The sequence below is a fragment of the Bos mutus genome, chromosome 17 (genome assembly GCF_027580195.1).
Source record: "Bos mutus isolate GX-2022 chromosome 17, NWIPB_WYAK_1.1, whole genome shotgun sequence".
Lineage (NCBI taxonomy): Eukaryota > Metazoa > Chordata > Mammalia > Artiodactyla > Bovidae > Bos > Bos mutus.
The window spans coordinates 30,184,947-30,197,000 of NC_091633.1; the positions used below are offsets into that span (position 1 = coordinate 30,184,947).

A 12,054-nucleotide genomic window follows, 5' to 3' on the forward strand; every position below is an offset into this window, starting at 1 on the left:
ACTTGAGAAAGCCTGCACGTAGCAAGGAAGACTCAGCACAGCCGAAAATAAATAAATAAATACAATATGATGTGCTTGAATCATCCTGAAAACCATCCCCCACTCCACAGTCTGTGCAAAAAATTGTCTTCCATGAAATTGGTCCCTGGGAGCTGCTGACTTAAAGGAACCAGAAGTGCCTGCCTCCAAAGGACAACAGTTGGGTAGAGAAAAGGGGCATGGGAACGGCCAAGTGTGTAACTAGCCCAAGAAGAGCTGCTTTTTAAAGACAAGCAACTGTAACTCTGACAAAATTAAGATTGCATGTCAAAGCATACAGGAAGAATGAAAGAATGTTTCTTGATGGTCGGGACAGTCTTGTTTAACTGGCAGTGTCTCATCACCCTCATCACACCCGAGAAAAAAACATGTATCCTGGAACGGTGCCTTGGTGCTGGGCCTTCGCCATCTGCAAATTATCAGACAAGCTAGTGTTAACCCAGAAAAGATGGCAGGTGGTCATGCATCGTAGCTCCAGGCATAACAGACACTGACAGTTGACAAACTTGATGGGTTTTAATCGGAAGCTCAGAAAAAGTTGGTACAATAAAAGCAAGTACTACAAACTGAAATCATGAAAAAAAAAATCTCACTGGAATAATTGGAAAAAAATTGAAATATATCCATCTAATTCTAAGGGAAAATCTCACTCTTTTTTGAAATCTGGAAAAATAGAGAACACATGGGCATGTTAGCTATAAAATATGCAAGCAGAGTCTCCAGTCTACCCATAAAATATTCATGCTTGTTTGAATATAAAAAAGTATTTCCCCAACATCTTGTAGTAAAACTGTCTGTATCCTGCTCAGTTTGTGGTTTAGAGCATACTCCTCCCTCTAATTCAGTGTGAGATCGTCTCGGATCAGAATCTCTAAGCACATTTGATGAAAATGCAGATAATTTTATTTTTCTCCAGAAAAAGAGAATCATAAACTCTGACATCTGATAATATACATTTTTAATAAATTCTTGAGAGATATTTATTATATAGTTGCTATCAAATTTATGCTAGATAATTCCCAGGTGTTTATTTGTTTGCTAGTTTGTTTGGTTTTCTTTAAGAGTTGTGATATCCTCTGCTCTCAACAGTGGCCTCTCTTCCTTCTCAAAATCTTTCCCGCTACTTGTAGGACATACTGACACACACAAATACTTGTACAGATATATTTTGTACACGTATTGTACAAATATTGTACAGTATATATTTCTTCTCCAAAGCAAGAGAGGCTCTTAAGAGACAGAGGGCAATACCATATACATCTATGAATTTTCTCATAACAAAATATCTCATCACATATTCTTCAATAAATGCTAAAAGAAAAGAATTATCAGGAACATGGATGGGGATATTGAAGAAAACATATCTATTTTGTCATTTTAAATGGTGACAAACTTACTTCTAGAGAGCAGTTCTCTTCATTGGATTTAGATTGCTGTGTTGACCCTAAGCTTTTAAATCTTTGTGGCTTTTGATGTGAAAATATGAATCAAACTCCAAACTTTCAATTAGTCTAAATTCTAATTTATAACCCACTTGGGTATATTAACTTAAAATGATCTGTCTGCCTTTTACCGTTTCTGCAGTTTTAGCAACTGCCTTTTTCTTTCCAACTACAAATCATTCTATCTGTGAGATTGTTTCTTAGATAGCTCGGAATTAACTGGAACAAAAAACATCAGCAGAAATGGAAGACAGCCCATACTCTTCACGTGAAAGGGAGCTCTGTGTCCAAGGGTTGGAGGGTGGGTGTAAAAATATATTTAACAGCTCTTAGCCAAGTAAGAGTTTAGTCTCTGCAGCAATTGTATAATTTCTTTGATGCAAAAAAACACTGTCACCTCAAGACTCCCTGCATAAATATACAAGTAAGTTGTATATTTTAATAAAAATCAAATCATTCCAATGTGTTTCAGACTCTAGTGTAGACATATTATACTTAAAATACTTCTTGCATTCTTTGCTACAAAAAAAATTCTAAGAACACATTTTTCTCTTAATTCTCTCTTAAGGTAAATAAAATTTAATTTTAAAAGGTTTAAACCTAAATTTTTATTTGTTCACATCAGTTTAATATAATAACATAGGAATGCAATGCAGTTTGTTATGAAGATTTATGATTCTTAAAAATCTTGAATACATTTTGACATTTTCTCTCCTATGGGACTTGGGTTACGATACTGTTATTTATTTATTTATTTTTCCTTCCCCTGAGAAAGTGAACCAATGAATCTGATGCCTTGTTTGAGAGTTAGCTGGAATTTTTCTTAAACTGAACAACATAAAAGCAAATCTGGCCTTCAGGTAAGCCTCTTCTTGACAAGATCATAATAGTGATAAACCTACCGGCATATCCAGAAGGGGTGGAAAACATCTCCTCCCTCCTTTCTTGCCCCCAAGGCCAATATTCACTGAGTGGCTCTGTACCCCTCATCCTGCATAATTAATAACTCCTTTGGTGATCAGTCATGCATTCCTCAATGGCCCCTCAGGCCTCAAGTGTCCTCTGAGCCTGCCTGGTGGAAACCACACACCCTCTGCTCCCAACCCGTCGCCCCTTCACTTCCCACATGTACTTCGCAGGAAAGCTCATTGGGTCAGGAGAGCACATGCTGGGCTGCAAGTGGTTGTCATACTTACACTTTCTCTCACATACATTCATCTCTGGGTATAATTTTACTAGTAAGAATAAAACATGTGTGATATCCAACAGGTGCCAGTTATACATATCAAAAAAGAAAAAGTAACACAGGGAACTAGGTTCAATATACTGTGATAAACCATAATGGAAAAGATTACATAAGAAAAGAATATATCTATATCTATACAGATATGTATAACTGAATCACTCTGCTGTACAGAAGAAATTAACACAACACTATAAATCTACTGTATTTCAATAAAAATGTAAAAAGATTAAACAATAACCTTTGGTAATTTAAGAAAATTAAAATTAAAATCATACTAATAATGGAACAAATTTGGAAGCAACTTAAAGGAAGATGAGTTGCATGGGATTGTATTAAAGAAGGCTTCGATTCATTCATATTCCACCCTCCTCCTCCTTTCCTTTATTTTCAGACAATAAAGGAAAGAAGATCAAAATATATGGAGTCAAGGGGACTTCCCAGGTGGTCCAGTGGTTAAGAATCCGTCTTGCAATGCAGGAGATGTGGGTTTGATAACTGGTCAAGGAACTAAGATCCCATGTGCCATGGGGCAACTAAACCCAGGTGCCACAACTACTAAGCCTAAGCCTGTGAGCCACAACGAGAGTGTGTGTGCCACAACAAAAGATCCTGCAGGATGCAGTGAGGAACACGTGTGCCACAACTAAGACCCAATGGCCAAATAAATAAATAAATAAATTGAAAAATTATATGGAGTCAAGTGGTATGGTAGCAGCTCTAATATCTATTTTTTTGATCTAAACTGATCCAGTCATTAAATTGAAAAGGAGAGCAAATAAACTGTTGAAAATACTGTTACCACTTCTGATCAGAATGCTTAGGTTAAAACTCTTTAAAACATAATATTCAATAAAACCATTTTGAAAGAAAACAGCAGTAGTTTAATCACCCTTCAAAATACTAACCAGATTGGAGAAAAAGAGTCCTCAAAACTCAGAACCATTAAAAAAGTATGGATTACAAGTAATATTATCCTCAAGAAGAATAGCTCTCTTATATAAATAAAACCATTAAAAATACTCAGATCTGGATTTATACATTTTGTTTCAAAAACAGGTATGGTTTTGTGATGTAACTGCCCAACAAATACATATTTTAAAAATAAATACTGTTTCTTGGTTAACAAAAAATATGATACATATTTTACATGAAGGCCAAGATTTTTTAAAAAATAAAACTTTTCACAAAGTTTTTGATATGAAAAAAGATGTTATTTTTCAGCCTTTGTAGGTTTAACATTTTAAAATAATGGTGCTTATACTACAGTACACAAAGTAAAACATACATACTCTATTATAAATTACTCCGAAATTAAACAAGAAATTTTCTTTTCTTTCTAAGAGATCTGAAATGTGCACTGGCTCTCAATGTGTGTGGCCTCCAAACAGAAACAAGCTTGCACTGTTTTATTTCAGTTTTGCTTCATTTCTTCCCAAACAATCTCTCACTGCTAATCTACCGGGCCTTTTTTCCCCTCTCTTCTAGCATAAAGGAAACAAAAATCAAAGACATTATTAACTCCTTATGCACCACTGGGAAGCTGAATATATATCCTTTGCCCTGGTTTTCTTTTCCATTACTTATTAATGGAGCATGACTGGAGAATATACATTTCCACAAATAATTCTTGAAAACTGCATGAAAATTCTAAAATTTTTAATGTGTGTAGTCAATCTGTTAGTACTTTTTAAGCTCTTAACAACTAGCCATATAGTTTCAGGTACATATCTTATGCTAAGTTTTTCCCTAAACTAACACTTAGTCTATAATATCTACTTGAAAGAGCAAAATGTGAAGATGAATTTTATTTATGTCTTAGTCTAAGGTACCTGGGAATCAAGAAAAAGTATTAGAAGTTTAATATTTCAAAGGAAAGAATATCTATATACAATATATGTAAAATATACTAACGACTCCCCTCGTGGCTCAGATGGTAAAAAATCTGCCTACAAGGTGGGAGACCCAGACCAGCATCACTTTGTTCACAATAGTAAGGGATCCCTTGTTTCACTGTATGCTCTCATTCACTAGTGGAGTGAAAGATAGTGGGTGAATCATCTTACAAAGGTAAGCACAATTGTTAATGGAAACACGTGTGACAAAAACTGCTTCTGAGAATTTTAACTAATGCATTAAAACTCTCCTGCTAAGATGTATGGTGATCAGAGCCATGGAATTTTAAAGGCTGACTAGAATCAAATATTCATTCAAGCTCCCAAAAAAGGACTGCAGAGTTCAGTCTTATTTGTTAAATACAAAAGATATTAAAATAAACTTTCTTTATAATTATCCCAGAAAAGTGCTATTATACTCCACAGTTTTCTATGTATGAAAAGATGCAAAATATTCATTCAGATAATTATTAAAAAGCAGGAAAGATGACTATGTACATCAATGCACATGACATCATAAGTAGGCACTAATTTAACTACTTGGGTGTCTAGTCTCCAACCAAAAAAGATGCCAATTCCATTCTTTAAAGACGGTAAGCATCATGGTCCTTGGCAATAGAACATAACACACCAGGCCAAGGAGAATATTTGGTGTCATTACTCTATTGTTCAGTTTTCTGGTTTATGAGTCATTACTACTGTGCAACATACAGTAAATGAGGCAGCTCCATGGGGTTCAGAGACCCTCCAGGAGCAATGGAGGATGAGGTACCACTGAGCAGCTGCACAGCGACAAACCTCAAGGCACGAAGTTCAGAGCCCACTCGGGACCTGTGCTGAATATCGTCTTTAGTACAAAACCGAGAAGCCATCAGGCCAGTGGCCCCTTGGCTCTACCTTGCACTGATGAGTTTACAGTCAGTGGGACTATGGCCTCTGGGGAGCTGGGGGAGCTAATTATGAAGTTCATCTCTGGCCAAAAAAGGAAGAAAAAAAAAAGTATGAGTGATGATCCAGGGGTTCAGAGGAGCACTTGCCCCTGAGCAAATGCCACAGAACTTTAAAGCCTATGCTCCAAAAGGCAATCTTTCCCCCTGAGGCTTTCCTTCACTGATACACAGATAAGACTGATGGATGCTGTCCTGTTGGCAAGGATGCAACGGGGCAGAGGGACAGGCAGGGAGGGGTGCCATTAGCGATGCATGGTGATAATTCAAAACACTCCGTGAAGTTGCAAAGCAAAATTACTTGTCAAAGTTTCACCTAGCAACTTCAGGCAGTTATTGAGAGCAGAATGGGTGTGGCTGCATGGGAAGAGAGATGGGTGCATGCAATTAGGACAAAGGACAAAGGAAGGAATGGCAGATAAACTGTCAGAGAAAACTTAAACCTGAAAGAAAGCTTGTGACACGGTACAATTCACGTACCAATGATCACTCCAGAGAGCAATCTGGCAAGACTGAAATCACCACATCACATAAGGCAATGCAGGAACCACTGTCCTGTTCTCTCATTTCTCTGTCCCTAGCTTGCTGGCTTTCTAAGCAGAAAGCAAACTAGAATAAGGGCTCCTGTGCTGTTTTTCCCAGGCAGCCATCACTGGGCAACTTAGATACAAAGAAAGACACAGCTCAACAGAGCCCAGGAGTTTGTCAACCCCCAGCCCCCAAAGTCCATATTTACAATTCATCCAGCTATTTCAATAATGATCTAAAAATGCACTGAGTTTAATTTTGATGATGCAATCAGTGATTGACACCCTTTCCACCCAGAATCTCGAAATGAAGTTCCTGGTATTAGTCACAGTGAATCTCTGGTAACGAGTCAAATTCAGGGGGCAAGACCCTTTCTGGTCCAGAGGATGGGTGGTACTTACAGCAGATCTTCTATATGTCTTTATCTCATCTCCAGGCTCAGGAATCTGACATACACTTACATATAGAAACACAAGTGTCAGTGAACCTGCTGTTACAAGTTAAGCTGAGGTGACTGTGTTGCATGGTCAACTCAATGCTCAACCACTTACTGAAAAACTGTAACGGGGCTGGGACTAAACGAGGCCTTGTACATTTCCTGTTTTTGTCTTTATATATTTAATTTCCTCCACACAACTGCATGGGCTACACAATCAGAAAACTCATGAGACCATAAAATTAGAAAAAGACAACCATTGGTGTGGGCATACATATGTTTTCACTTTCATGTCTTATTCTGCGGGATGATAATAGGTTGCTATCAACATAATATGAAGATGCTAGCTGATTTAAAATACAAATAACTTATCAGTTTCAAGTTTATTTTTGTTACAGGTTTGGGGTAAATCAAATCTTCTATATGATTCAAGATCTATCATTATGTTTTACAGCAAAATTTGATTGTTTCATATTTAAATATATAAGAATATTAGCTGTGCTAAAACCCAAACTGAAAATATGGACTGCATAACTTTGTGAAAGTGTAGCCATGGCCTCCAAGGCTATTTTAGACTTAAAACAAATATTAAACTCACAAATTCTGTGAAGCAGAGTACTGTGAAAGGATGATAAATTCCCAGTGGCTTCATTCAAGCTAAAAATCACAGTATCAATGCATTTTTAAATAAGTTCATCTTTGTCTACCATTAACACTTTTCTAGATGAAATTATTAAATTTTATTAAAGCTACTGTATATTTAAGATAAAGATACCTTAAATAATCTATATAAGGAGACTGATCGAAAGTTACCATATAAAATTCATAACATATATTTTAGAAATATCTCCCTTATCTTAAATTGCACACAATAAACAATTCTGTTACTAAATAAATAAAATTTTCATTTTCCAGCTTTAATTTAAATTTTTTTCTTTCATTTCAGATGTATCTCAAATAACACTTAATTTCACAATTTAATCAGTGGCTTAAATAGTATTTCCAGAACTGAGTGTGGGTAATCAAAAAGGGAAACTTCTGTTTAATGTTATAATACAAATATATTAAGCAAAATATTGATTCCATATTTTCTAAATTACCTCATGAATTGCTAGTGTGCTAGGTATATTCTTTTATAAACAGTTAGGATATACGTATTAACTAAATCATGTAATTCACACCATACTGTGCTCCCAGTGTGCAATGATTTGCTAAATCTGTCAAAACCATTAATGGTATCAATTTTATACTGTTTTAAGTGGTGATGGTGATCATATTTGAGTAGTATACTAGGGGACATCACATTTGTACTTCTGAATTGCTATTATAAGTAGAATGGGATAAAAATAGCCAAAATGATTTCAATACTTTTGTTATAGTGCAATAAATAGATACAAATGTTTACAATAATACATAAAGGGTACAAGAAATTGTGACACAAATGAAAATAGAGTAACAATTATAATCAGAGAAAATAGATTTCTTAAATTCCTGTAAGAATTTTGGAACTTCTCTACTGGGGCACAAAGGACATAAATATTATTTAACCAGGATAAACATTAAGATAAGTAGGAAAATTGAGATTACTGCTTTTAAAATATATATTTTACTAAAACATTGATTTGAAAAGAATATTTAACACGTTTTGTTGTTGTTCAGTTGCTAAATTGTGTGTGACTCTTTTGTGTGCCCATAGGCTGTAGCCCACCAGGCTCCTCTGTGTATGGGGATTTCCCAGGCAAGAACACTGGAGTGGGTTCCTATTTCCCTCTTCAGGAGATCTTTCGAACCCAGGGATTGAACCTGCATCTCCTGGATTGGCAGGTGGCTTCTTTACTATTGAGCCACTAGGGAGTTTGCTGCTGCTGCTGCTGCTGCTAAGTCACTTCAGTCATGTCTGATTCTATGCGACCCCATAGACAGTAGCCCACCAGGCTCTGCTGTCCCTGGGATTCTCCAGGCAAGAACACTGGAGTGGGTTGCCATTTCCTTCTCCAATAGGGAGTTTCAGTTCAGTTCAGTCGCTCAGTCGTGTCCGACTCTTTGCGACCCCATGAATCACAGCACGCCAGGCCATTTTCCAAAAAAAAAAAAAAAAAAGATGAAAAATGTCATGGATGTATTTGTAAGGGACCCACCTAAAAAAATCAACGTTTGGTGGGTATGGAAAGAAATAGAAAGAACAATGTCACCTTAATGGGGGAGAAAAAAATAAAACATCATATAAAAGCACTAAGTCTTAAGGCAATACAGACACTAAAGATTTAAAGTGACAACACGGAAGTTATTTGTGATAACTATAGTGACACTTATGAAAAAACATCAAGCCAGAGTAAGTTTTTGGTTCTTGGTTTTCCTTAATCTCGTGTTTAAGAGGGGAAAAATAAATAACCAAGTCTGAAATGCATACGTAGGGGCATCTCTAAGTGGTACTTACTGGCATGACAATGTTGTAGTGGATGCAGAACCCGGGCTCCGAGGGAAAATACTCATCAGATACAAATCTGATCCTGATTTGATTTCCTTTAGAAATCTGCTTTCCTGGCACACTGCCAGACCCACACCAGCGCCCTAAAATGGTTCCATCACTTGGTTCTTCAACCTCTACAAAATCATACCTGCAAGAGACCAGGAGAAAAGAGACATAAAACCATGATCTGTTATTTTAAGAATTCAAGGGAGTGAGTTCATCTCAAATTTAACTGTGTAAATAGAATAAAATATGCCAAAGATGAGACACAACTGAAAAAGCATTTTCAATTAAAGAAAGATGAGTCTTCTATTCTAAGCCCTCCATTCTTATTGGTAAGGAAACTCCAAATTCACTAAACAGCCACGTCAAACTTAGACATTTTGTATGTAGCAATCATATCTGACAATTTATGAATTATTCAGTTTAATTTCCATTTGGATATGGCAGTTTTGCTCTACTCTTAATTTCCATGATTATTGTCCAACACTTCCCGGCAGTAACTCCTTCACCTGGTCAGATTCCTTGCTCCCTATCCTCATCTGTGTCCAAACTTTTCTAGAGCCTCTTCATTATATACATATTCTCCAAATCCCACTCCGTACTACATTGCCTCTGTGAGACCTTTGTGTGTCCTCAGCTCACAGACGTCTTTCTCTTTCTGTCAAACACATATTTTCAACATTTAACTACATATATGCACGTGATACATCTAGTTGGCTAGGCTGTAAAACTCTTGAAGAAACGATTCAATTCTCTTGTGCTTCTAGTTTACACTGCATTACACATGGCATCTTAAACCTAAGCAGTGAATGACTAATACTTCTCTAACCACTGTTACCTTGGGTTTGAAGGTTTCGATCAGTGGTACTCATGGAGAGCAGAGTTGCCTTATAGAATGTTCCAGAAATGTGTAGAGGCATTTTAGGTTGTCTCAGTGATGGTAGATGAGGAGGGCAAGGTCCCTGGACACCCAACACAGGAGAGTCCAGAAAACGGGTATTCACTCCACACCCTCCAGGCCTTTCAAACAGTTCACTGGACATTCACATAAGCAACATTCTTGCTATTGTCCATCTGAGTCTGCAACATAATACTGTCTCACATATAAAAGCAAATATGTTTCAAAGGTTTAGTTTAAACCCAATTTTCTAGACATTCAACTATCAAATAAGTTGAACGAAGTGTCTATGCTTTGGAAAAAGAATTACTATTCTAGAGAATCAAACCACTAACAGGAGCATGACTTATACTCTGCATCATGATGAAAACAATTAGACATACACATTTAGTCTATTACCATAGCTATCGTATACACAATGAGTCTGTTACTTAAAAGATACAAACATCTGACTACTTCATTTTTGTGCAATTAGGCATGTGTATCTATGTACTTAAATGCATTATTTTAATATAAATTACTGCTGTTATGTCAACTTTACATAGCATGTAGGCCTTTATATCTATTTTTAAACAACTGCATATATAAATAGAGGATCACTGTTATGAACTGCATTTCAGAATTCTTAGGACATTGCCAAATTTTTCTTAAGGGAGGTCTGGCGTGGATGAAAACTATTGGTAGATTTTTTTTTAGAAAGTCTAAAACCAGTATATACCAGACAACGAAAATTAATATATTTTGCATAGTATAGAATTTACAGAAGAAAAAAATGTTGAAAAAGGACAAAGTGCATAACAAACCAATTATACTTATAAATCCTATTCTAAATAATTAGCCAGAACTCTCTAATGGAAACTATACCTGTTCCAACCTAATTTTTCTTGTCCTTAAATTAGGATAGTGCAACCTGACTCACAGGGATATTTTGAGAAAAGGGAAATGGAACAGTTCCTGAGCAGTGCTGAAAGTGTTGTGCTATACAGCTGCCAGTTAACAGTTTGCCCCACATCCCTACCCAGCACATATTGCCCCTACTCCATACCTATAACCCTGAGAGTTTGAAAGCATAAATGAGAAGAACTCAAATACCAAAGGGAGAGAGCACTTCTGCTCTATCACATGACAAGTCCCGGATATAAACTACAAATGCATAAGCCTCCTTAGGACAACCATCCCAGGAGCCTGCTCTAAGTGTGTGGTGGGAACAATAAGTGGAGCACAGGGGAGGAAGACGGGGGTAAAACAGACTGGGTGGTTATTTCAGACATATCTGGTACAAAAGTTGATAACCAGCATTTTAAATCAAAGAGTAATGTTTATATCAAGATCGTTTCCATGTGGAACAAAGCTGCTATTCACAGAGTATGTTTGCTCTGTGCTTGGGAGGGAAACTAGCTGATAGACGTCACCACCAGGACTAGTTTGCAGAGAGCTGGTTTCAGGCTGGTCAATCATTCTGTGAGTATTTGTGAAGCATGGACTTGGTACAAAGTGTTTGGCTAGACTCTCAGGGTGCAAATATGAAACCACAGCTCCTGTGGGCTCAGGGTCCATTAAACCCTGGCGGGTGCTCTAATGAGAGTGCGTAGGAAACACTGTGGAATGCTGGCAGGGTGAGGGAAACCCTACACGGTGAGATTAGGGTCGGCTTACAAGGGAGCATCTGGGCTGCTGGGGGGAAGAGGTGGGGGAAGGCATTCTAGCAAGAAGCACAATCCTGAGGATGTAACAGAAGAACCCCAGGGCCTGGCTGGTTGTCTGTGAGCACAGGATGGAGCTCAAGCTGAGAGGACAGGTGCAGGTGAGGCCACCTTGGGATTCCAGGGTCGAATGTGAGAATGTTATTTTTTAGACCAGTGTTGAAAGCAGGGAAGCACAGTTTAAAGAGGTTCTATGTTACTTTAAAATATTTAGGTCAACATTTAATTAATTAATCTTTTAGGCACTACCTGTATTTTTTTCATTTTTAATTCAAGTATAGTTAATTTATAACCTAATAATTTCAAGTGTACTTGAAAAGTGATTCAGTTCTACATAAATATATATAATATATATATATATATATATATATTCAGATTCTTTTCCATTATAGATTATTACAATATAGTGAGTAGAGTTCCTTGTGCTCTACCGTCAGGTAGTCCTTGAGG

The 12,054-nt window shown here is 36.9% G+C and overlaps 1 protein-coding gene across 2 annotated transcripts in view; it reads right to left on the reverse strand.

Moving 5' to 3' along the window:
• PDGFC (platelet derived growth factor C) overlaps nucleotides 1-12,054 on the reverse strand; it is a 253,483-nt gene that overhangs the window by 54,026 nt on the left and 187,403 nt on the right. For both annotated transcript variants that reach the window (XM_070386421.1, XM_005898179.3), the window contains exon 3: nucleotides 8,968-9,148. In XM_070386421.1, coding sequence (XP_070242522.1) covers nucleotides 8,968-9,148 — 181 coding nt within the window. The remainder of the gene's footprint in view (nucleotides 1-8,967; nucleotides 9,149-12,054) is intronic.